Raw genomic sequence first — 26,782 nt, forward strand, 5'->3', positions numbered from 1 at the left:
GGACCTCTGAGTCATAATAACTGTGCCCATTTCCACAAACTGTTGGACTTCAACATCTTGCTCGATGTGAGGAAGCCACTGTGATGCAGTAAATCACAGATGTGTGCGTTAGGAGAGCTGACCGTCAGGTGGGAATGTGAAAAATGGTCTTTGTATTCATGGCCTTTTTTTGGATTTCAGCTGAGAAATTCAAGAGGATGTCCACTAAAAAAAAAAAAGACATTTTAACAGGAGTTACACATTTACAGAGTCAAACTGATTGCAATGTACAGTGTGATGCAAGAATTTTTGTTAGTTTTTTTGAGCATGTATTGAAATTAGTACCCCGAATCAACAGGTAAATCATCTTTCATCTATAGCAGGGCTCTCAAACTCATTTTCTTTCAGGTTCCACATTCAGCCCGATTTCATCTCCAGTGGGCCGGACCAGTGAAATAATAACAGAATAACCTATAAATAATGACAGCTGCAAATTTGTGTCTTTTTATTTGGGGTAAAGAAAAAAAAAGGATTAAATTATGAAAATACTTACTTTTATAAACTATCCAAACAAAAAAGATGTGAATAACCTGAAAAAAACTGAGATTTCTTAAGAAAAATAATTGCAAATTTAACAATATTCTGCCTCCACTTCTCATTTGTCCATGTGCATTATGGATCAGATCTACAAAGACACTAAACACTGAGGAACAGGCAGAAAATAGTTCAAATTGGGCTGAATTTTCTTTATACATTTCAGGTTGTTCACATTTGTTCAGGTTATTCACATTTTATTGTTACAGGATAGTTTGAAAATGTAAATATTTTCATAATTTAATGTTGTTTTTTGCACTAAAACAAAGAAAAAAATTTGAAGTTGTTAATTCAAGATTTTTTGCTAAATATATAAGATTTTTTTTTTTTTGTGCTTATTTCAAGCTCAATTTTTTTTTTTGCTTAATTCAATTCTAGACTGTGGAATTTTTGACTTTGTAAAAACATCCCACGTGCCAGATTGGAACCTTTGGCAGGCTGCATTTGGCCCCCGAGACGCATGTTTGAGAGCCCTGATCTATAACCATAAAACTATAGAGAGTAGGATTTGGAATCTGAGGTGTAAACAGCACACACACACACACACACACACACACACACACACACACACACACACACACAAACGTGGCATCCACAGGGGTCTCAGCAGGAATCCTCATCAGCAGCAGATGTGAATATGGTGAACTGGAGTCTGCAGGTGGGACTGTGTTTGGTTCCAGGACGCTTTAACACACAAACTCCTGTCTCATGCGGATGATCTGGAGTAAGGCAGCTTGGACGTCCTCATCCATGTGACCCTGAAGACACAAACACTCCTTAATCACACAATACATACGTACTTTAGTTCTGATCACTTTGTTTTATAATATTCAGTCAGCTTGTTAGCGTTCAGTCTGAACAGCCTCTTTCTGTTCATGCCATTGTCAAATAACAGATCTGTTCAAAAGTGACAGAATACAGGCTAATGGGCTGTAGTTCAGATAAAAGCTCAAAAAAGTTTTTGTTAACCCTCTGGTATCCCGTCCAGCAAAGCACCAACTGTGTCATGTTGGCACACTTGTGGAATAATGTGAAAAAAAAAATTCATACAGTTTGTTTTTAATTCTTATACACTTTTTTTCTATTTCATCAACTTAAGCCGTAAATAAAAATACCAAATATTCAATAATTGTCACATTTTTTAACCCTTTAAATGCCATGTTTGTAATGTAAACAAACCATTTTTTGGATGCAAAAACCAAAAAATTATTTTTTTTCAATACACTACATAAAAAGTGGATTACCTATTATTTGATTTTTGCAGCCTGGCATATGTCAATGATTAACTCCAACATTGGTTAATTTGCATTATTATTTTTGGTGCTAGGTCAAATGTTCAAAAATACTAACATCTGTCACCGAGTGTGCCAAAATGACACACCTATAAATCAAACTATTAAATATTATATATTGATTTATTTTTCTGCTCTAATTTGATTTATTTTTTGTAAATTAAGGTCAGCCCTAATCATCATACATATCAAATAATCATTCATTTTAGATTTTTTTAACCTTTTGAACGATCTCTTTTCATCATGATGTCACTACATTTTTGCAAAAAACACAAAATATGTTGTTGGGTTTTTTTTTTTTCAAAATACTACATAAAAATTGGATTACATATTATTTGATTTTTGCAGCCTGGCATGTGCCAATGATTAACAGCAACATTAACAACATTAATAAATTAATTTAGACCCTCACCTCTCAAATGAAGCCCAGATATCAGTAAAAGCAGGATTTATGCCTTAATGGCTTTCAGATCAAAAACAGTGGTTATAATGAAGAAATAGTGTGTTTTAGGCACACTTAGGAGACAGATGCTAGTCTTGTAATTTTCTTTTATTTACAACGTGCACATTTTAGTTGGGGGCCAGAATTTTAAAGATCATGCACAAATGAACAACTTTTGAATTTTAACCTTATTTAAATTGTGAAAAATAATATTAAGTTTTTTAACACGCCCTGGCTACGGCCTGTCTGCTCCGTCCAGCTTGAAGCATGCCAATGGCCCCTTCTCTCTCCGGTTGCAGTAGTCGTGGCATTGTGGACAAATGTGTTTTTGCTCCATTTTGGTGTCTTTTTATAGGGAATGGTTGTGCACAATTGAGGAGAGATCCAATTCATCTGTGAGTTTCACTCTTGAGCAGACATGGGTAAGGAATACAGATATACAGTTCTTATTGCTAATCAAAATCAATCAACTGGAACCAGGAAAACAATCATTTCATTTTGACTCAGAACAGTACTGAACTCATTGTAGTTTGCAATTTGCAATAACCGTCATATTTCTGAAAAAAATTGAGAAAATTTAAATGGTGCGTTTCTTTTTTCCTTGAGTGTAATAAAATGGAATTCTTTTGGGGTTTTCTTCTGGTGATGTTCTTTTTACTGATGCTGGATGGGATCCAGTTCAGAGTCATACCTGCGCTGCACTGAGGAGATGAGTTCGATAAATGGAAACCACCTCCCTGTGTTGCCTCTCAGCATCCTTCAAGAGTAAAGACAGCAGGACAGAGTTCAATCAGTCTCTCACATAAACATAATTCCATATCTGGTGCTCTTTAAACATTTAACATCATGTCTTCACAGCTTTACTTCATCAAGGCATTTCATTTTCTAATACTAGATGGGTTTAGATCAGGGGTCTGCAACCTGTGGCTCCGGGGCCAAATGTGGCTCTTTAGCATCTGTCTATGGCTCCTCTGGTAAAAAAAATATAAGGAACATTTTAAAATGAACTGAATGAGTCATTACTTTTTAAAATTGTTAAAGGCCTAAATCTATTCTAACTTTGTCCATTTGCAAAAATGTGCAGGCTTTACATGGAATAAACTCATTTTTTGACAGCATAAAAACCAAAATGGATTATTTTCTTGCCAAATTCAATACAAGATGTTGAATTTGCATTTGTTCCTAGTTTGTAAGTAAGTCACTATACATGAAAGTTGCGCTTTTTCTCCATTACACAACGTAAATACTGTATGTTTTGGAAATAGTGTCCATCATTTAAAAAATTGTACAAATCTTGAATATTTTCTTTCTTGTAGTTATATAATTTTATTAATGCTCCAGACATTGCATTATTCTAATGGAAATACAAAGTTAAATAGTAAACTAATCCCAAATAGGCTACAGCAGAGCAGCCACCTCATGGTCAAACGTAAATGGGTTTAAATATTTTTTTCATGGCTTCAGTCAGAATTCTTTCTTTTTTTTCCCCAAGACAAAATGGCTCTTTAGGTTGTAAAGGTTGCTGACCCCTGTTTTAGATGTTGGTGTGTTCACTGCAAGGTCTAGTTTTCCTCCAAAATAAATGATTTAACATTATGTTTATGCAGACCGTAGAATATGTGGCTACATTTACTGTCAGGACAGTCTTGTAAACGTTTGCACAATATGTCTATGACTCTGTTCCTCCATGTTTGTGGGTAATCAGCTCCACAGTGCTGCTGTGTGTAACAGAGTGTGTAAACTTGTGTCCACTCACAGCCAGCTGCTGCTGGAGGCTCTTGATCTGGGCTTGGAGTGTGTCGATGTGCTGCGTCTGTCTCTTATTGGGTGCATTGCTCGTGTAAGCCAGCTGAGACAGACCATTCAGCGCCTGCTTCAACCGCTCAACGTCTGTCAGCAACTCTGTAATCTGAGCGCACACGCACACACAAACACAAACACACACACACCAAGGTTATTATCGTTAACAAAAACTAACAAAATGACGAAAACTAGAATTGCAAAAACATTTTCGTTAACTGAAATAAATAAAAACTATAATTAAAAGGAAAAAAAATAACTGAAAGTGTATTGTGTGCTTACAAAACTAACTAAAACAGATAAAAATGATGGATAAAATTCCCTTCGTTTTCCTCTTTGTCAGTGTCAGATTGATACGAAAGTGATTTATTTCCCTCAATCAATTTTAGCTGGTGGCACCATACAGCACTTAACAGTTCATCACTTCTCATCACTTGTCATTTAGAGTCGTCTTCTGGTCCCTATTCTACCTGGAAACATAGAGACTAAAGTTGGGAGAAAGCAGCAGAGTCCTGTCTGGGATTTATGTGAATATGATGGTGAAATAGATAAAAGATATGAAAAAACTAAAACTAATACTAAAACTAAGCATTTAGCAAAAACAAAAACTAATAAAAACTCCCAAACCTGCTCTAAAAACAAATTAAAAACCAACTGAATTAGAGAAAAAAAAGTCTAAGTTAAATAAAACTAAACTATAATGAAAAATCCCAAACTATTATAACCTTGGCACACACACACTCAAATTAGTCAGCCACAACAACATTATTACAGTTTTTTCTATTGTTAAAGGTGCTGGAGACTTCCGTGACCAATTTTTCATCAAATCTGTCAAACCTCAGTCATATCCTCAGTTTCATGAATCTGTCAGTCTGTCATTACTCACCTGAATCTCTTGCATTACGGTGAACAGTTTCTTAGTTCCATCCACCACAAACAAACCATGTGTTTACAGTCAGAGCCGGGAGGGAATTGGACATCTGAGGAATTTTGTTGCGATGTTCATTGTGGGAAACGGAGGCTCACGCAGCCACCTGCAGCGGTAGCTGCTAAAGGTACAACGCGGAAACAGCAGGAGCTCCCTTCCCTCTATCCATATTCCTCCAGCCGTTTCCGCGCTTCAGACATTTGCACGTGTTTTTTTCATCCATATAATATCATATGGTTGCATTGCCGCTGCAGGTGGCTGCACGAACCTACCTTTCCCACAATGCATGTTGCGACAAAATTCCTCAGATGCCCGAGTTCCCTCCTGGCTCTGAATGTAAACACATGGTTTGTTTCTGGTAGATGGAACTAAGAAACTGTTCATCGTAATGCAAGAGATTCAGGTGAGTAATGACAGACAGACTGACAGATTCATGAAACTGAGGATATGACTGAGGTTTGACAGATTTGATGAAAAACTGGTCATGAAAGTCTCCCACACCTTTAAATCTAAGTATCCACAATCAGTGTTTCCAACTCCTCAGTAGTGAAAGTATCTATTGTTTGTCCTAAAAGTCTCCAGAAGTTTCTAAATGACGCCGTCTCCAAATTTGCATAATTGTTCATGTGCATGTAATTGTAATGATGATGTAAGAGAGAGGAATAACATTGTGTTGGAGACAAAAAGTGAGTATAAAAACACCCTAAGCATGTTTAAAACTACAAATGAACTATACTCTGTCAATTCTTGTTTTTTGTTTTGTTTATGCCCCACTTCCAACCGTGCTCCTTTATGCAGACAGTGACCCAAAAGAGACACTCTGAAGGAGTCATTGAGGTTAGTTATGGATTACCTCTGCCAAGGAGGTTATGTTTTTGCCGGCGTTGGTTTGTCTGTCTGTCTGTATCTGTCTGTCTGTCTGTCTGTCCGTGTGCAAGATAACTCAAAAAGTTATGGATGGATTTGGATGAAAATTTCAGGAAATGTTGATACTGGCACAAGGAACAAATGATTAAAATTTGGTGGTGATCAGGGGTGGGACTGATCTGCCTTGGCGGAGGTCTGTGCTCTGTGTGCTTTTCTAGTTTCCTTCTTTGTTTGTTTAGTTTTTATCTTCATTTTCTTCAGTTTGGTTTTTACCCTCAGCCACACTGGGGTATTGTCATCAGTTGGTTGTCTGTCTGTCCGTCCATCTGTCCAAAAACTTTGGCGTGCACTGATAATTCAGGCCACTGGGGGCAGTAGTGCACCTGATAAGTCAGGCCGAGGGTTTTCGAGAGCATTTCACGTTATGTTTAAACTTATGGTCCACTTTAGAGCTGACAACAAGTTACAGTTAAACATGAACATTTTTAACCAGAACATTTTTAATTGTCAGTCTACATTCATAATCTAAATGGACCAAAAAGAGACAATAGAGAAAACTGTCAATGGGAGAGATTTATATTCAGTGCAATGATTTGTTTTAGACAAACAATATGTGTTTTCACGCCACAGTCTCCAAAAGTCTCCAGTAACAGCAGAAAAAGTTACTCGACATGTTCATAGTCACTTTTTTGATTGAGGATATGGAAAATCACTAAATGTAGCAACAAAGTCACTAAATTAGCACCTCTCCATAACGCACAATGCACTTTCGCACCTAGGTAGACAGACCGTTATGTTTTTCTGACAGTGACAGAGAAAATCATTTCACAACATTTAAAGGGAAAATGTGTATTTTACTGCTGAATTATCCTATTCACAAAGTCTACTCCTTGGCTTTGCTCTATGTGAAATACCTTCTTGTCTTTGGCCTCCGTCTGCTGAGCTGACGTCTGAATCCTCCTTTGAAGATCACCGATTGTGCTCAGTGACTCGTCGTAGCGTTCCTTCAGCTCCCTAACCTCCCTCTCGATGGCCCGTCCCTTCTCCTGGACCGCATCCATCTCCGTCCTGGCCTTGCTCTCGGCCTCCTTTGCTTGTGCTGCCGCCTGATGAGCCTCTTCACACTCCTCTGATAAAGTCAACAGCTTGTTGCTCAGGCCGGCAGCCTCCTCCTCCAGCTGCTGCTTCTCCTTGTTCAGCTGGTTCATTTGGTCTTCCTTGTGGCGGAGCTCCTCCAGTGCTTGTGTGGCTTGCAGGAGCTCCGATTGCAGGGTGGATATGTCCTCGGCCCTTTGGGCGTTGTTCTCCTCCTCCTCCTGGAGTGCCAATCGAAGACGAGCGACTTCAGCCTCAAGGGCTTCGTTGGCATCGACGTGTTGTTGCAGCAGAGACGTGTGCTGCCCTCTGCGTTCCTGCAGGTCTTTCTGCAGGGTACAAACCCTCTGGGCCTCCTCCTGTTGAGCTACTCGCGCTTTCTTACAGTCAGCCTGAGCCTGCTGCATGGCTTCATGGAGGGCTTTGAGCTCCGTGTCGTACGTTGCTATCCGAGTCAACTCTGATTTCAGACGCTCCTGTAGATTCTGGATTTGGGTGTTGCACAGGGCGTTCTGGTCTTGAAGCTCGGCCTTCTGAAGGGTCAGCTCTGCATGCTGCTGCTCTAAATTGACCAGTTTCAGATTCAACTCCTCATGTTTACCCTTGAACTCCTCTTCCACCTCCTTGTGCTTTTCACCACTTACTAGAGCAGAGTCGAGCCTCTGATGAACAGATTCAATCTCTGCTTTAAGTTTCTCCTTCTCCAGCTTGGTGCTTTCTCCAGAGGACCTTTCTTTTTTATACAGCTCTTCCATTTCCAACAATTTTTCTGTCAGCTCCTTAAGCTGGGCACTATAGGAGAGTTCTTTCTCCTGTGCCACTGTCAAAGGGATAAACTTGGACTGAATAGCCTCCTGTATGGTATCCAGTTCTGCTTTCTGGGCCTCCAGTTCCTGGGTAAGCTTTGACGTTTCCTCCTGGGCTGAGGCGTACATTGCTGACATTTGGTTTGCTCTATTCTCTGCCTCAACCACAGCAGTGTTCAACGTGTCTGTAATGGCTTTATGCTCGTTAACCCCTATGTAGTCATTCTTCATCTCCAACAGAACATTTTCCAACTTTTCTTTCAACTTGTCATTTCCTTCTTTCACATTCTTCAATTCTTCCCCACTTTCTTTTTTCTTGGCCTCCAACTCAAACATCTCGGCCTTAAGGCTCTCTAAAGTCGATGTTAACTCCATCTTCACTTTCTCATACTGCTGTCTGGGCACATACTCTCCTTCCAAGCTCTGTTTCAGAGTCTGGCTCTGCGTCGTCAGTTGTACACACTCTTGATCTCGCTCTTCACATCTTTTCTGCAAGAATTCAAGTTTCTTTATCAAATCAGTATTCTCAGACTTTAGAGCGTCCATTTCCTTCTGGTGTTGCTCACTGGTACTTTGGAAGCTGCTGATGGTGTCCTGCAGCGTAGCTCTCTGGGTTTGCAGGTGCTGAACTTGGGCCTCTGCTTTCCCGTAACGTTCACTGGCTTCCACCAGTTTGTCCTCCAGCTCCTCCAAAGCCTGCACCATGTTCCTCCTGGTGTCCTCGTGAACTTTTACAGGTAGAAAGTCAATCTCAATCCTGCTGTTGAGCTCCTCCAGCTGTTCTCGTAGTAAATCCCTTTCTTCCTCGCTCTCCTCGACCTCTTGGATGAGAGCTTGGCTTTTGGCAGTCACGTCCACCAGTTTCCTTTTCAGCGAGGCGTTTTGCTCTTCGAGCGCGGCCCTTATCTGTTGTTCTTCCTCAGAAGAGCCCTGTCCTTTCTGTGATGACGGGCCATCTAACTTTCGGTGGAGCTCTGCCACTTCCTCCAGCACACGGTCGTAGTCTTCTCTGAGTTCGGCCAACTGCCGTTCCTTCTCGTCGACTGCGTTAGTCAATAGGTTTTTCATGTTGTCAAACTTCTCGGCCGGTACCGTGTTCCCGTGTTTAGTCTGAGCTTCTTTCAGTTGGGTTTCCATCTCTAGGAGAGTCTCTGCTAGCTCATCCCTTTCTGCTGTCAGGACACTCATCTCCTGGTTCAGTCGTTCTGCCTCAGCCGCCAACTGACTCTCACTGGATTTGTATTCCTCCAAAGCTTTCTCACTTTGTTTGAGGCGGTTACGAACCCGACCCACTTCAGCGGAAGCACCTTCATACTTGGCCTTTACATCCTGGAGCTGTGCACGCAGTTCTTCCGTCACCTGTCCTCCCAAGTGCTCCTTAACAGCAACCACATGGGCTTGCAGCTGCTTGACCTTGCACTCAGAATCCAGCATCCTTTTCTGGACATCCCCTAAGGCGTCCTCCAGCTCTTGAACCTGCTGATCTGCTTGTTTCTGGATGGTGTCCCGACTCTGAACCAGTTCTTGGCATTCCCGGTTTTTACGGTTCAGGGCAGATTGAAGCCGTGCGGTCTCTTCGTCTGCTGCCTGTTGTCTTCTCTTGACCATCTCTAGCTCATGTCGGAGTGCTTCCACCTCCTCAGCGAGGTCCCGGCCAACGGCGGTCTGGCTTTTTTCTATAGGTTTGGACAGTGATATTGTGGAATTGTGGAGTATCTGCAGAAATAACAAGGAAAAACATGTTGATGCAAATTCATAGCAAAAAAAAAAACAACATATTTTCCTTTAAAGTATACAGCCATTTTTAAGCATACACAAATGACTGCAAACTTCAATTTAATTATCTTTTCCTGCATATTTTATGCCTCTATCATAGTATAATCCTGACAATTGTTTAACAATACACTAGGGCTGCACGATTTTGGCAAAAAAAAAAAAATTCTAATTTTTTCCTGTAAAAACTCGATTTTCGATTTTTGGGTAAAACTACATAGGACAAAAGAGGTCAGCATGTCGTTTTCATGAGCAGCCCACAATGCAAGGCACTGCTCTGACCTCAAATCTGTGATGGTATCACGTGATGAACCCACAGTTTTTTTTTTTCTTCATTAAATCTTTAAAATGAAGTAGAGTATACAAACAATGTATACAACAAGAAAATAACATAAGTTTGCCAGGGGGAATACACTACAATGTCCAAATCAGAGCAAATACTGATGTTTTTTTTTTTTTCTTTTTGGGGTATTTGGGCCCACAGAAGTGATACCAGTGTAAGTCAGTGACAGGCATCAGTCATACGTGTGTGCGTGGACCACGTAATATGAGTGATCCCCATACGGTTCTGTTTAAACTGGGGGATCCGTGTGTGGAACAGACCGACCCAGGACACGCTGGAGGGATTCTATCTGTGGAGCCGGTGGATGTGTGTGGGCACAGGGCTGTCTGGGCTCCTCTGCTGAGGCTGCTGAGGCTGCTGACCCCGTGATCCGGACCTGGATCGGAAGAAGACGGTACGGTACGGATCCGGGACAACGCAAGATGAGTGATCCCCATGCAGTTGTATTTCAATTGTGGGATCCGTGTGTGAAGCCACGGCTTATACTGCTGTAAGTACTGTGGGCTCATGAACAGATTTAAAGTCCGTGGTCATTACACAGACTTCAGTAAAAGACCACTTTCACAGATAGGAGGAGGACCCTACGGTAGACCACAGGCACGCAGCCCAGAGGCACAAGAAAGAAGAAATCAATTTTACAATTTCCCTTTTTTAAAAATTGTCCTAATTAAAAAATCCAATTTTGATTTAAAATCGATTAATCGTGCAGCCCTACAATACATCTTCCGAAGACAAGGCATTTATTGGAACTGAGCATGGCCCTGTGCTGTGGTGATTCACTTTGTGGTAGTCCCATCCATAGACCGTATTAACACGGCAGCATTTTCCTCTGATGCCATGATCAGGATAGGACACTGGTCTGATATACATCTAGATTTTCACTCTCTGTTTGTTATGGCATTATCCTGTCCTTCCACCCTGAATGTGACATCAGAGAAAAATGACCACCATGTAAATATGGTCTATCAGCGTGCTTAACAACTCATCCCATCTGCTATATACAGTACACACACACACGCACTATGTGCAATCATTTATACGTGTCAATCTCTGCTACACGGGGGTTATAATCTCAGCAACTGTCTGCTGTCTGTCAGGTTTGCACAGACATTCTTCCAGAGCATAATTTGGACAGATTCAGCATCAAATGTAAATGTACCACACCTTACAAATGGCTCTGATGCAAATCTGACTCACGCATTCCGACTGAAAACTCATGATATTGTTAGCTATAGATCCTCATTGAAATGTGGTCCAAGGTTATAATAGTTTTGGATTTTTCATTATAGTTTAATTTTATTTAGTTTTGACTTTTTTTTCTCTAATTCAGTTCGTTTTAATTTGTTTTTAGAGCAGGTTTGATAGTTTTTATTAGTTTTCTTTTTTTTCTAAATGCTTAGTTTTAGTTTAGTTTAATTTTATTTCATATCTTTTCTCTTCTCCGTCGTATTCAAATAAATCCCAGACAGGACTCTGCTGCTTTCTCCCAACTTTAGTCTGCATGTTTCCAGGTAGAGTGGGGACCAGAAGACGACTCTAAACGACAAGTGACCACAAGTGACGGACCGTGAAGTGTCATATGGTGCCGCTAGCTAAAATTGCTAGCACGAAATAAATCGATTTCGTATCAATTCGACATTAACAAAGACGAAAACGAAGGGAATTTTATCCATAATTTTTATTCATTTTAGTTAGTTTTGTAAACACACAATACAGTTTCAGTTAGTTAATGTTTTTTTCTTTTAATTATAGTTTTTATTTATTTCAGTTAACAAAAATGTTTTTTCAATTCTAGTTTTCGTCATTTCGTTAGGTTTCGTTAACGATTATGACCTTGATGTGGTCAGACTCCGATAGGCAGCTGGTGCTGTTCTCCACTCGGGTCGTATTAGACAACAGCAGATGAAGGGGATCAGTGACATGAGGTAAGTATAAGGAACCAGTTAAACCTCAAACACTGGAAGACCATGGGATGTGTTAGTTTCTGTGAGCCATGACTTAAATATGCAATAATCAGACTTAGTGATGAGTCCACAAAGCAAAGTCACCTCAAATATTATTTATTAGTGATTATTTATGAGCTACAATAATATTTTTTCTTTTCTCTTAAGAGCCAGAGAGGAAACCAACACAAATATAATCACCATATTAGTCTAGAGGCCTTAAAGGGAAACAGTCAACAGTTAAAATATTATAATAACAAGTCATATGGAGCTGCAGTATAAGGTCTTACCTGATCAGAATCCAAACTGTGAGCTTGTTTGACCAAAATGTTCTCTTTACCTGTTAAACCACAGGCAATAAAGCGTTTAAACCAGTGTTCAGGCAGGTTTAGTGCAGTCAATTTGAAGATTACAAAAATGAAATGATGAACTAACCTTTGATAACAGATTGTCCAGAATATTCCCCCTGTGAACACACATACATAATAAAATAATGTGAAATGTATGATTTGATCTATGATGAATTAAGTGAAAACTAATAAACAAGATCTTTTGACCATGATCTCAGATGATTAAATACCAACTACACGGTCTGAATCCAAATCAACACATCTCTGCCTTTGTGGAAAAGCGTGAAATGAAAACACTGACCAACGTGCTCCTGAGCTGGACCTTGACAGTCTCCAGACCTCGGGCTCCTTCTTCTCTTTCTTTGGCACTGAGTAAGACCTTTAACTGCTCCTTCTGATTGTATTTTAAAAAAATCAAACAAAAAAAGCATGAATGCATAAAGGAAGGCCAAAACAAAGGATACCAAAGTACATTAGGTCAATTAATTACTTAACCCTTTCATGCATGAATTATCAGAACCTTATTCAAGATTTTTTTTCCTGACTGTTTTTATTCCTCTTTAGGCATAAAAAAAAAAAAAACGTGATTGAAATTTTTTCTATGAACCTATTTTTCATGGAGGTACAAAAATATCCACTCAGCTGGACACTATACGTTTAATTTTTAAAGCAAAGAAACATGCATTTACTGTCTGAAACTATGAAATAATTTTTTTTCAATGCTGCTAAACTGATGTTTTCTCACATTTTTAACACTATAATATTAGTTATTACTCACTCCGATAATATGCAATAAACAAAACAACTTTTTGTTAAAAAAAAACAAAAAACAACTTATTGATTACAGTCCAATAACAATAGGCAATTTATTTACACTCAAATATTTTACTGCAGATGAGGTTTATCAAGAACAGGAAAGTTACAGTACACAGTATTCGAAATCTCTCCGACAGGACATTTTAGAGACAATTTGACAGATTAGTGTTGCTAAATGACCCACAGTCTTACTTTTAAATTCCTTTTTGCTTTAGTTGGACCATAAACAAGGAGCTACTTTATGTTGAAATAAATGTTGGAATGGCAATTAATTAAAGCTCCCTGTCTGACGGGACATTACTGTGTTTTGACCAATAAGCGTCCACTGTGTTGGCTGACATCCAAGTAAAACAACAAAATCCATGAATATACAAGAAAACAGCTGTAGAAAAGCAGTCCACTGTAGTGACCATTATGCATGAAAGGGTTAATTAATTGTACACTGAGCAACACTTACATCTCTTAGTTTTGAATAAATATGCAACAAAAGAGCATTTTGATTAAAAAAAAAAAGTTAGATGACAAAAGTAGCACTTATTAATTTCAAGAAATATATCAAAATAATGAATTGTCTGTTATGAATTTCCAAAGTATAAAAGAAAAAAATAAATATAGGAAAGGGTGTTTCATACCTCTTTTTGAGTATCTTCCACAGTCATCTTTTCCTGCAGCAAGAAAAATACAAGATCACACAGATATACATGAATATCTGAACCATCGTATGAATATTTGTCTCAAATCCCTTTTTACTTGCTCTCCTGTGACCAGAAATTACACTTGCACCAAACACTGAAGAGGGTATGTGTCATATTTTTACATTAGGTAACAGTCTCTTTTACAAGCACTTAGGGCAGAACAATGTTCACAATAAAACAATGACTTGTATAAATATTGAAATAATAACAGTCGAGCAGGTGTTTATCAGTGACAAGTATCTGTCGCGTATTGAAAGAACCACGTGACATAACAAGTGATCTGTCACATTCAATGAACTCCCAATTTAAACTGCCTCCATCCCTTTAAGTCGCCCAAGATTTTAGGGGAAAAACGCCTATGTAAAGATCTGTTTTTATGTCAAATATTTGAGTATAGTTTTAATTTATTACAGTTTTAATTTTATATACCTAATATGTGGAATCAATATTCACTTTTGAAGTCTTTGAAAAGGTTCGTTGAGCATCTGTGTGTTATTTATGCAATAAAGTATATACATTTTTCAAATCGGATTTTATATATTTTTTGTGTTTTCTGTCCTTTTCTGTTTTTATAGTAGGTTAAAGTGAAAAAAATAACAGACAGATGATATAGATGAAGTTGTGCTGAAAAAACAGATCCCAAACATGGGTATAGCAAACATTTGTTTATATAGTATATAAAGGCAAAATCAAAAGGACTGAAAAACGGACAAAATAGGCTCAGACCACTAAGGGTTAATATTTGAATGTTTCTGTCAACACAAAGTGCATTGTACCATTTATTTTATTTAGTTTTTTTGTTGTTGTTGTTTTTTTGTTTTTTCAAAATACAACTTGGTTAAATATTTCAGTGTGTGTATCAGTACTTTTTGAACATTTTGAGCACAATTTCAACAATACCGCGATAATAATAATAACCGTGATTATTTTGGTCACAATAACTGTGATATGAAATTTTCATATCGTTACATCTCTAATCAGGACAAATAGTAATTAATCATTTGAAATCCAGCAGGTAATCAGTCTGTGCTATGACCACTTCAAATACAATGCAGTACATTAGGATTATGACAGCGAGCGTTTCCTCTAGTCACTACAATTTTAATAATTCACTAATTGTATTTTCTTGAGTGAAATATGTTGCAGCAGTGGATGAGGCATAATCTCCCGCTGGCCTGTTCTGACTTCAGGTCAGAAATTATTACAAAGGCCTCGATCACCTTATTGTCTCCGTATCACAGCAGAGCCTGGTTGTATGAATAATGAAGCCAGGTGACGCTTTATCATATTTGTCTTTAATTTCCAAAGCCCTCATGAGTCCCTCAGTATATCATGTGCACAGATGACACCATTCAACAGACCTATGCTTGGAGGGATTAGCTGTCCATGTGTGGTACATGTGCTGTAGTGCCATGTTTACCTGTGAGAGCTGCTGTTGGAGCATGTTGACCTTATCCAGAAGACCCCTCTGCTCTTGGTGGGACTTCCTCAGACTCTCCTGCAGGGTCTCGTTCTGCCTCTCCAAGTCCTGGGACACATAAAATGGGAAACTTAAGATCAAATATAACATGTGGACCATCAGTGATACGAAAATGAAGACAAGGCAAGATATGTAGTGATGAAAGTGTTCCATTTTTTGTCGGAAATCCATTTTTTTTCAAAAACTGACATATGTTCTGGTAAATTAAACGTGTCTGGATCATTTCCGTCTGGTTTGGCAACATTTCAGCCGGAAAATTACACATAAATCGCTCCGAAAAGTGTAAATTATGTTTATTTGGGTCCGTCTCATGGGCGCGGCCGTACTACTTTCTTCTCCATTTGTCTCGACCAATGAGATGCTCATTTACAACGCGGAACTTGTGTCGACGGCTCTGATTGGTCTGTTGATGACACGTGGTCCGTTTCACGTCTCTGGAGACAAGATGGCAGATTTGCTTTGAGTATTTTACCGCCAGTGTATTTGGTCTAAATATTCTGTGATGTCGGAATTCATGGTCCTTCAGCCTGGGGACGAACTGAAGTGTGAAGCAGGAATCCAAAATAAGTGGTCCTGTAGTGTAACAGAATGTTTAAGTAGAGATATCAAGATCTGATAAAATGTTTGACCATATTGCTGTGTGAGATGTATTTTTTCATTAATTTTGAACCTTAATGCTTTACAGGTTTTTGCTCCCAAAGTGCACCAGAATGCACCTAAGAGCATGCAGAATGAAATGCTCAGAAAAGTTCAGGGTTTTTTTTCTTTCCTCGCTTTCATCACTGGATATGACAAAACTTCACTAGACAAGATAAGGTATTCCTTTATTAGTCCCACCATGGCAAAACTGGGTAACTATTGAAGAACTAAAAAAATGTTCCTTACTGTTGCTGTCCTGTATGTGATCATCATCTTTGGAGCTTTCACTTTTCTCAAGGCTGTAGGTTTGCTCTTTCAGGTAATGTGCATACTGTACATAACACTCCAGGATTTACACCTGAAGCACTTTTATGGGGAAGTAGTTTGTAGCAAAATTTGAACTTTACAAATTACACACATGGCAGATTCACATGGGATTGAGATCACGTAACAGTTTATTTTTGGATCTTGCATCTTGTTTTTAAACTTCTAATTTATTATGTATAGTGTGTGTGCGCTTGTGTTCTGGTTCTCTATTTTCTTTTACTGTGTGTCATGATGCAGCTGCACTGTAATTTCTCTGTTAGAGATCAATAAATTGCATCTATCTATCTATCTATCTATGTATCTATCTATCTATCTATCTGTCTGTCTGTCTGTCTGTCTGTCTGTCTGTCTATCTATCTATCTATCTATCTATCTATCTATGTGTCTATCTATCTACACTGTAAGCCTGGACTTTGGATTTACTAAAATGCTTTAATTACAATGTAATTCAATGATTTCAGTTTTATTCCATAACTATAAAATGTTCAGTATATTCTACCAATTTGTAGACATAGTTGGAAGTATGAAACAGTTTCATGTGTTCTTTTTCTGTGCAGGGGTTCAGTGGGGTTGTGCTGTTAGTGTTCATTTAGACTGAATGTGTGTATGTCAGTGTTTATTGGCCTTTTTGTGTTTGTTTTTGTATTTTTGTACAGCTGCACCATCAGTCAGAGCCAGAGGAAGAACAATGGATTTACAGTTCAGATAGGATTGGTCTTGGTCGATGCAAATCTTAATGCTTTGCCAAATTAAAAGCACTTCCTGTGCTGGCAAATTACACTGAGCTAATTTCCTGCCCAACTTTCATCTGCGCTACAATATATTAAGTTGAATAATTATACAAAGTCATTTATATTGCATGAGATTTTAATTTTGATCAACTTGGAATTGAGTCCAGTGAACTGATGATATTAAGTCTAATGATTATTCAAAGCAATTGACATTGCAACAAATTTTAAGTTAAATGAACTTGGCATTTAGTGTGTTTAACTTAAAATAGCAATTCCATTCAAATCAACCATTTAAGTTTAATACACTCAAGTTTTCATTATTCATTACTTACATTTTTTAAGGCAACGAGTTACCTGACATTTTTTAAGTAAACTCAACTATCCGGTCTATCTATCTATCTATCTATCTAAAACAACTCCCCATTTTTTAGAAGAGGTCCACAGGTTACAGGTTCTGCTGCTTTTCATTCACAGTGGACCGTTGAATTAGACTTACATGTATGATCTGATCCCGTCTGATCATCTCAGCTGCCTCCGACCTCTCCACCGAATGCTGAAGAGAACAAATTATCTTGTTATTTCAGTCCATGTTTTGAAAATATTGCATTCACCACGAACTGTGAAAGCCTCCGTAACACACACATATATGTACACAATCCTAAATAAACTGTACAGTTTACATATCCTTTATATTTCTCTACAGGATATGGTATTATTTTTCTTTGAGTATAAGTATTTCTAATCGTTACATTTCTCACTATAATACTTTTTTGCTTTTATTTGTACTTTATCAGCCCTCTCCTCTTTTTAGCTCCGCCAGGAGGTATTGTGATCACTTTGCTTTGTGTGTTTGTTTGTTTGTTTGTTTGTTTATTAGCAACTTTAGGGGAAAACTATTCCACCCATCTTTTCCAAATTGTACCCACAGATAGGCCTAGGCCCTGGGACCAACCCATTCAATTTTGGGCCAAGTAGGCCAAAGTTCAAGGTCACAGCAAGGTCACAAAATCTACAATTTTCCTATCTGTCATCATTGAGCAATTTTCCAAAATTCATCAAAAATTCAAAACGACTCCGATTAGCCTCCAATTTGATCCACCCATAGCTTAGAACAATATCTTGTATCTGGCACAAAACTGTCCACATCCACTGTGGAATGTGGACTCTGTGGACATTTACATTTAACATTGAAAATCCCATTTACCACACATTTTTCATTAGAACTCAACAAATATTGATTGGAATTCAATATAATTTGACATACACTCGAATGGTACCAAGCTTCAACTTTTTCTGCTGTATGGAACAACCTTGAAACTTTTAATTTAAAATGAAATAGTCGATCCACACATCCACACTGTTCGAGGTGCTTGGCGGAGGTTTGCGTTCTTTGTACACTTGTTATTGTATGAGCCTACATACCACAACAAATTCCTTCACAACAATGTCCTTAACGGGGCAATAAACCAGTTTATGATTCTGGCAATTCTGTAATAACCACTAGATGGCAGTCATGGACAACTGACTTGAACATAATGCAATACCAAGGACATGCAGAATAAAAAGTATAGACCCAGTCAGAGAAAAAAAATAAATAAATAAGTGAAACAAGTCTGAGGGGAAAAAAAAGAATTTGCACATTGTGAAACCCTGTCAGCTTGAAAGAGCTGACAGAGGCGTCTCTCTACATTCTGTCCAGACCCCCTACTGGAGGAAGTCATTCCTTGATCAGGCAAACTACTGGGGACGCTGTGAGAACAAGGAGATAAATCACTCTCACATATTTGAGTTACCCTGTTATGCCTCTATCTTTTAAATACAAATTATGTCGAGGTTGAAACTGTTGTATCTGGCTGATGTAGAGGAACTCAAGTGGAGGAGCAAAAATAAATGTGTTTAGAATAGTACAGGTGGCAGGTAAAATAGAACTAGAAAATGGCCCCAAAAAGCAGCAACAAGTGTTGATGAAAGGACTGATCTGGTGCATGATATATTTGACATAAATACAAAAAGATGGATTTACTGAAAACTGTGAAAGGTGTATTAAATACTGTATGTTTCCACCTACCTCCCCACTAGGCTTTGTGTGAATCTTTTGTTTTATTATTGGTAACATTTTCTTCTCCAGTGGACCATATTTATGTACTTATTTTAATTATTTATTATTGCTTTTCAATTTACATTCTTTCTTTATATTTGAATAGCGCTCATATTCATGTTGTTTCATATGTGATGATACGCTGCATCACATATGGTGTTTTTCTATGACAAAAGAGGCAAGAAAAAAAGCGTCTGAGTCACAAATGGTCTGCGTTAACAGAAACAGCATTTCATTGTTACTTACTGGTACAGACAATAGCAGATGCTCCTCACTGGGGTGTGTGTGTGTGTGTGTGTGTGGGGGGGGGGGGGGGGGGGGGGGTTCAATAGATAATGTGAACCAGGAAAATGATTAATAATGTATGATTACCTGTCGTTTCCACTGCTCAATTTTGGCAGCTTCTTTTTCTGTGACAACACAAAATAAAAAACACATTTCAGCTTATTCTTCAATGCTACAAAAATGTGCCAACTTATAAATTTGGCAAACAAAAACAAAGCCTGAAAGACAAAAGCAGGAGACAAGGAATGGAGGGGACATTATTTCAGAGAAGTGCTGAAACATGGAAATAATCATAAAGGGAATTACTGAGATATGAAATGGAGATGAGATGTCAACATGACATTTACAGACCAAAGATCAAAATAAAAAGAAATTCAATGAGGTTATGTGATAAGACATGAATATTACAAGGAAATTTAACCCTTTCTTGCATACTGGTCACTACAGTGAACAGTTATTCTACAGCTGTTCTCTTGTATATTCATGGATTTTGTTGTTTTATTTGCATATAAGCCAACACAGTGGACGCTTATGCACCATCTCATACACTGCAATTCATACCATTACTGTAACTTTCCTGTTCTTGATAAACCTCATCTGCTATAGGGTCAAAACATGGTATTTGAAATCTCTCTGACGGGACATTTTAGAGACAATTTGACAGATTAGTGTTGCTAAATGACCCACATTTTTACTTTTAAATTCATTTTTGCTTTAGTTGGACCATGAAGGATTATCCAAAACAAGAAGCTACTTTATATTGAAATAAATGTTGGAATGGCAATCAATTAAAGTTTTCCAGGCTTGATCAACCTCCATTGCTGCAGAACTGCTTTAAGTTGTTAACCCATTTCTTGTTTGCCTTTTTGTATACTTCTGAAATGTACATTATTTTTCAGTTTTGTTTAACCTTACCTTTTTTTTTTTTTTTTTACCTCTGGCAGTTCACTGCTTACCTTTGTACCATTTCAAGCGGTTCATTGGACTTGAGCTGCTAAAATTTCAACACAAAACTGGAAAAATTGGGGTGTTCTAAAACTTTTGACCAGTAGAGTATGTTTGCTACATGAAAGATCAACAGCCTCAACAGCCTTTAGTCGACTTTGAGATTGAAATTTCAACAACAATACCACTTTGTGGCAGAGGGATTATTAGCTGAGCTTCACTGTTTACAACTACAATGGCTGCATACATACACAATGTATAAGCCTGTATGTATTGTCTTTTACGCAGCCCCTCTGGACCTTTTAATTGTAGCTTTTCGCAGGTTAAATAACTGCACAGGCTGCTTTAAGCTCTAATACGCAGTAGTTCAAAATCCTCAGTTGCTTTGTGTTCCTGTATGGTTCCTTTATGCTCAGGATGGACTGGTGTGTTTCCCTCTCACCTCTGCTGGCTTTGTCAGCGTAGCTTTTGACCATCGCAAGCAGCTCCTGGTTCTTGCTGAGGCGGGCATAGTGAAACGGATCATGACCGAAGCTGTCGACAGCCTTGACATCAGCGCCACTCTTTAACAGCACCTCCACTGCATCCTTACAGCTGTACTCGCAGCCGAGAATGAGCGCCGTCCTGAGGCACAAAAAATACATCAATGAATACACACGACCTACACACAACAGGTCAGCATGACACCGGGTTATTATCGGCTCTCAGCTGAGTGAAAATGACTGAAGAGGATTATTTTGAATGATTACAGAGCTTTGTTGAATGCTTCATTTTTGTCAGCAACAGTACTTTATGGCCTGTTATTTCTGTGTAAAACTACGGGATACGTTCTGGGCAATCATATAAATGTATTTTTGTCAAATTGTTGATTTCTATAGCACATAAGCATTCTGCATCATTTGTTGGGGTTTATTTTATTACGGTGAAAGCTCTTTCCTGAAAGCTATGTACTTAATGAAAAATTTTTTTTTTAAATTCCCAAAAACCAGTCAATCAAATTTTATTTATATAATGTGACATTATAACAAAAGTTATCTCATGACACTTTACATTTAGAGCTGGTCCACACCAGACTCTTCATAAGCCAATTCACAGACCACAACAGAATCCTCCAGGACTAAACACTGGTAAACACTGGTGCAAACACACTCAAAAACTACTGGTATAAAAATGTAAAAATGATTTAAATTTAAATGAGGAAAAAATATAGTCACAGCAACAGTTTGCTATACTGATATCTGTTGACTATTAACATTGTGTAGCAGCAGAGCTTCACCTCTACCTATGTGAGCTGAAAAGTATTTTCATAAAAAGCATCAGAATTTCACATTTTTGCTTCTTTGTAAAAATGATAAATATCTTTGGTAAATAAGCATATACAGACTCATGACGCTGCTATTATACATGGCTCATCAAAAAAAAAAAAAAGTTTCCATCTAGATTTAACTGAGCAAATGGTTCAGATTCTCCCATTGGATATTTACTGCAAGGATTAATATGTTTCAGCTGCAACAAGTTCTTTAACCCTTTAAAGGTGGGGTCTGATATGTTTTCCTGGAGCATTTTTGACTATATTCCTTAAAATCCCCTTCACACCCCGATTAAAACTAATTAATTAAATGCTCTAACACAAAAAAAAAAAAAAAAATTGTCAACTGTAGAACGGACAGGACTGAAAAAACACCACCCAATCATTTTGAGCGCGCAATTGAAATGACTGAACAGTGATATGTCTATCAAACTCAACTGTCATTTGCCCCATCCTCCCTTCCCCCCTCTGCTCGTACCCCTCTTCGAGCATGAATTGTGTGTTCCCAGAGGCTGAAAGCGCTTGTTCAGGAAACGAAGCCAGAACCAGAGCTTGGCTGTATTAGTTCTATTAGGATGGAAAGTTCACCGGCAAACTGTTTAGTCACTAACACAAATCAGTAGGAAATGTACCATTAGTCAGATAGGTCTGAACTGGGGCTGTTCTGGAAGAGTTGGTGGGGGGGGGGGTGAGAGGAAACTGAAGGAGGTATGCATGGATACGCCAGCCGGAGCCCCAGCCGGGGCCAGAGTTGGTGTCGGAGCCTGAGGTGGAGCCGTACGGGACCGGAGCCGGGGACGGAGCCTCAGGCGGGGTCGGAGACGGAGCTGGGGCCAGGGCCGGGCCGCACCGTAGACAGAGTCGGAGCCCAAGCCGGGGCCGGAGCCTCAGCCAGCAAAATATTGCTGTGCAGCGCTCGGGAACCCTCGGGAACAAGCATAGCGCGTGCCAGTACTCTGGAGGCGTGGCTTTGGAGGGACGTCTGAAGAAAGGGGTTTGGACTTTTGAATTGAGTAATTTCAAAATGTAGCTGCTGGAACCGTTTTTCTAAGATCTCATACCCCACCTTTAACTAATGTAGTGAGTAGATTGTCATTTCTTAGACATGACTGTTTGATAGACAGCGTAAAGAATGGACTAAGTTTCAGAGGAAAAGGTCATGTGGTTTGATGAGTCCAGAATGACCCTGTTCCAGACTGATGGGTGCATCAAGGTGAGGAGAGGGGGAGGACATGATTACCCATCATGCCTAGTGTCTACAGTTCAAGACTGTGGGTGCAGTATAATAATCCGGGGACGGTTCAGTTGGTCAGGTCTTGGTTCTAGGTTCAGCTTCATTATGTGTCAGAGAAATTATACACATAAAAGTTGTGAAACAGCATAAGGTGGTCCATCGAAATATGAATGTGGGACTTTTTGGCCAGACTGTGGAGCAGGATTATTTTGGATCTACTGTAAATTATTACAATATTCAGAAACAACTCCAAGAAACAGACATTAATCTGTTCTGAAGTCAACATGCAATTCTATAATAGATGGCAGACAAAAAAAGTTTCACAAAACACCATCCAATTGGGCACATATATTTTTTAGGGCTGTCAAAATTAACACGTTAACACAGATTAATCCATCCTCATGATTAATCTGATTTAAAATTTTAACGCTATTAACCCACCTTCAGCACAGAATGACTCTGAATGTCTCTGCCAATGCATTTGGGTCAGTTTGTCCAGTAGAGTTAATGTCACACATGCGCAAATGGTCAGTTAATAAAGATAGAAGGCGTTAAACAGCACGTTGGCCCTCTGGATAGAAAGATGAGGACAAAACAAAACCCAAGACCAAACAGCCGACCGGCTTTATGCACATTCTGCAGGAAGGAGTTTTCTTTTCACCAAAGCACTTCCATCTTAAAATACCACATTAACACGAAGCTTAGTTTAGTCATTGATTCTGCTAGCACTTTGGCTAACGCACCACCCATCTTGCATCAAACACGTTCAGTGCACATATATTCCCTTCTTTCTTGAGTCTGTTTACTCATGCAAAATGAAACGTGATTAATATAGATTAAAATGAATGATATTTAATTGTGATTAATCAAAATTAATCCACAGCAACCCTGTGATTAATCTGATCAAAAATTTTAGCACCAATATTTTTCTTCATCTTAGTATTAACTTGTGGGTCTTAAAACGGCAGAGAAAGGCCTGTATATAATATTAATATCATCATAATGTTTTTGAGTCAATATGTACTTCTTTATGGCCTAGACCACAAATACAAAGATATTTAATAAATGTCACTTTTTCTATGCATGTGGGCATTTTGTACAAATGTTTTAGGCCAACTGAAAGCTGACCTAAAGCAGTAACCTTTCCTAAAAGTCCTTCCTTTATACTGTGTTTTAGTGCAATGGCTAAAATAATCTTTATACATAAATATCCAGTCTTCCACTTCATATATTGAGAAACAGAAGTATCACAAAGCACAGCTTAGGTCAATGTTGCATTATTTAACATTCACTGAACTTTAGGTTAACTTTTAAGTCTTTACTCATTTCTTAATTTTTCATCTCCTCGACCTTCACTTGTGTCTCAGAAATTGATGTCTTCACACCATCTTTAATGATGTCAGCTCCCAAAAATGCACATTAAGGAACAAGGAGGGAAGAGCCAAGGATTATATAATCCACAACAGGGACAGGACTTGAAATGATCAAATGTGTGTGTGTTTTAAATAAAGCCATTTTTTTAAAAAGATGCTGCCACCTCTCCTTGGTGATTAGGCGATGTAATGACTTGAATTTGAGAAATTTGCATAAGTACTCAACAGAAAGATCAGAAAAAAAACAGCAGTAACAGACAGATAATGCAGTTGTGCCACACGTCATGTTTAACTGATATCTGTTTAAAATGATGCCTCATTTAGTTAAATTCCTGTCGCCTTGGCTTCTCTGCTCACATCTTGAGTTGAGGGAACAAAGATGTGAATAGAGGAATGAAGATGAAGGACTGGAGAAAATATAAACATGTCATCTGACTCATCACCATGGCTTTAGTATTAGGATCATATTGCTACTTGGTGGTTTGGCATACTCTCTATGGTGCTTCAATTTTGGTTTTTGTTTTATGTTATATGGATGGGCTTTTTAAAAAAAGTCAGTGACATTTTCTGTTATTGTACACCGTGCACACTTTTTCTGCGTTTGTTCATCTTTAGCCCCATGAATACAGAGTATTCTGGATAGGGAAGTATCTATTGGTTCCATAGACAATGAGTCATGAGTATGTAGACAACATGGCCAAAGTCCACTATGTTTTGCCTTTGTAAATCACATGTCAGGAGTATAAAGGAGCGTTCATTCTTACTTGTTTTGTTTATCACGGACAGTAATATCAGCCCCTCGCTCCAGCAGCAGCTGACAAATGCGTGGGTGACACATCTGGGTTGCCAGCACTAGAGGTGTCCTTCCATCCTGAAGAGGACAGTTACACAACAACATGTTTATCCAACACAGTCACAATAAAACCTCATACAATCCTCTTCCGTCACTGTCTCTGACAAAAAGGGTTCAAGTCCGAAGAACTTAATCAGGCAGAAAGTCACAGTGAATGGCTTTTGTGTTGCCTCATCACACCATCTTTACACCAAGTAATTACTACTGACAAGGTAACTGTCTTGAGGGATAAAAAAAGGAGGAGAACACAGGTCTAAATGCTCATCTACAATAATAACTTGTCACTCAAAGAATGAGAAGTAATGTTCAGAAATCCAATAAAACACAATATGTGAAATGAGGTGAAGTATTCTCACAAAATCACTGGCATTCACAGAAGCACCGCTGTCGCAGAGAAGTTTGACACTGGAAGAGCAACCCGCCATGACTGTGGAGAAAAACAGATTCATGATTGATTTAATGCATAGAAAAGCATTTACATCATGTGTGCACAATGTAATGGGCAGGAGAGTAAGAAATGTACAGTGTAAAGTAAAAGTTTGCTGAAATCAGAACTTTAAAGGGAAAAAAAGCCTCATGTCACATCTGAAAGGACACACGGGGCACACGTCAGGAGACAAAAACGATACAAAAGAACCCCTGGTTTAACAAGATGTTTGTATTTTAAAAGCACGTTAGATGTTTCACTGAGTAAAACCTTCATCTTGAAAATAACTAAAGCTACCAGACAAGTGTAATAGAGTAAAAGTACATTTATTTCATAGATGTAGTACAGCAAAAGTATAAACAGGAACACAATAAAATGGAAATGCTTAAATTAAAGGATATGTAGCTTAATATTGTGCTGAACACAGTACTTCGTAAAGTGAATAATTCATAGAGCAAAGAAAAATCAAGTAGAGTAGAAGTATAGGGCGTAGTCGAGTAGTAGAACCTGTGATATGATAGAAAAGTGTGAATTATTTCACATTTAAGTATCTCAAGTACAAATTACACTCTTTATTACAATATTCCTCCGTTTGCATTCATGCAGCATATTTGCATAAACATGAAGAGTGAACGTGACTCAGAATGGAATAATTCTGAGCAAGAATTGTGCATGTGGAAATATCAAAACAGAAAGCAGGAAATGAAACAGAAAGTTATCAAATGCAATTAAGTACAGTATGATTATTTATGGTGACTGACAGATTCCAATGTACAGTAGTTTTATGTTTATTTTGTTTTTGCTGTTATTCATTTTCCCATTTCTGCCAAGGAAAGAACTCTCACATATAAAACAATAATTGTACTGTTTTAATGTCTTTCATTGCTCTTTGAATTAGCACAAATTCATCCACACATTTCTAAACGATTTTTTAAAAAATGCATCCACTGCATTACTGAAATAACATGTTATTTGTCAACTCAATTTTGACCAATGTATCGTTTGCATCCCTAGTTCATGTAAATTAGTTTAATTAACAAGATCAATTACCATAAAAAAATGATATGTACAAATGATAGAGAATCCTGGTCATATCACCAAGAGTAAAGTAAAGTTGGGAGTAGAGCAGGAGTCTTACCAGCATCATGCAAAGCAGTTCTTCCTTGGAGGTCCACATTTCCAATTGGACAGTTATGCTGAAAAAGAAAATAATTCAGGTCAGCACAACAGAATGAAGTACAGCTACATAATCTCACATTAGATATGATATGACTTTACTGATCCCACCGTGAGGAAACTGTAGTGTTTGCAGCAGCAAAAATACACAAACACTGAACAGGAAACATAATATAGGAACA

At 38.3% G+C, this 26,782-nt stretch overlaps 1 protein-coding gene across 1 annotated transcript in view; it reads right to left on the reverse strand.

Moving 5' to 3' along the window:
* Positions 1-936: 936 nt before the first annotated feature.
* Positions 937-26,782, reverse strand: part of uacab (uveal autoantigen with coiled-coil domains and ankyrin repeats b) — a 94,945-nt gene continuing 69,099 nt past the window's right edge. The window contains exons 5-19 of the mRNA XM_030129778.1: positions 26,563-26,620; positions 25,354-25,424; positions 24,909-25,015; positions 20,671-20,852; positions 19,371-19,408; positions 17,397-17,453; positions 15,144-15,251; positions 13,661-13,693; positions 12,514-12,606; positions 12,298-12,328; positions 12,153-12,202; positions 6,817-9,519; positions 4,064-4,216; positions 2,999-3,064; positions 937-1,331 (exon numbers count right to left, since the gene is read on the reverse strand). Of these exons, the coding sequence (XP_029985638.1) occupies positions 1,260-1,331; positions 2,999-3,064; positions 4,064-4,216; positions 6,817-9,519; positions 12,153-12,202; positions 12,298-12,328; positions 12,514-12,606; positions 13,661-13,693; positions 15,144-15,251; positions 17,397-17,453; positions 19,371-19,408; positions 20,671-20,852; positions 24,909-25,015; positions 25,354-25,424; positions 26,563-26,620 (3,822 nt within the window). The 3' untranslated portion in view covers positions 937-1,259. The remainder of the gene's footprint in view (positions 1,332-2,998; positions 3,065-4,063; positions 4,217-6,816; positions 9,520-12,152; positions 12,203-12,297; positions 12,329-12,513; positions 12,607-13,660; positions 13,694-15,143; positions 15,252-17,396; positions 17,454-19,370; positions 19,409-20,670; positions 20,853-24,908; positions 25,016-25,353; positions 25,425-26,562; positions 26,621-26,782) is intronic.

This window comes from Sphaeramia orbicularis, chromosome 3 (genome assembly GCF_902148855.1).
Source record: "Sphaeramia orbicularis chromosome 3, fSphaOr1.1, whole genome shotgun sequence".
Classification (NCBI taxonomy): domain Eukaryota; kingdom Metazoa; phylum Chordata; class Actinopteri; order Kurtiformes; family Apogonidae; genus Sphaeramia; species Sphaeramia orbicularis.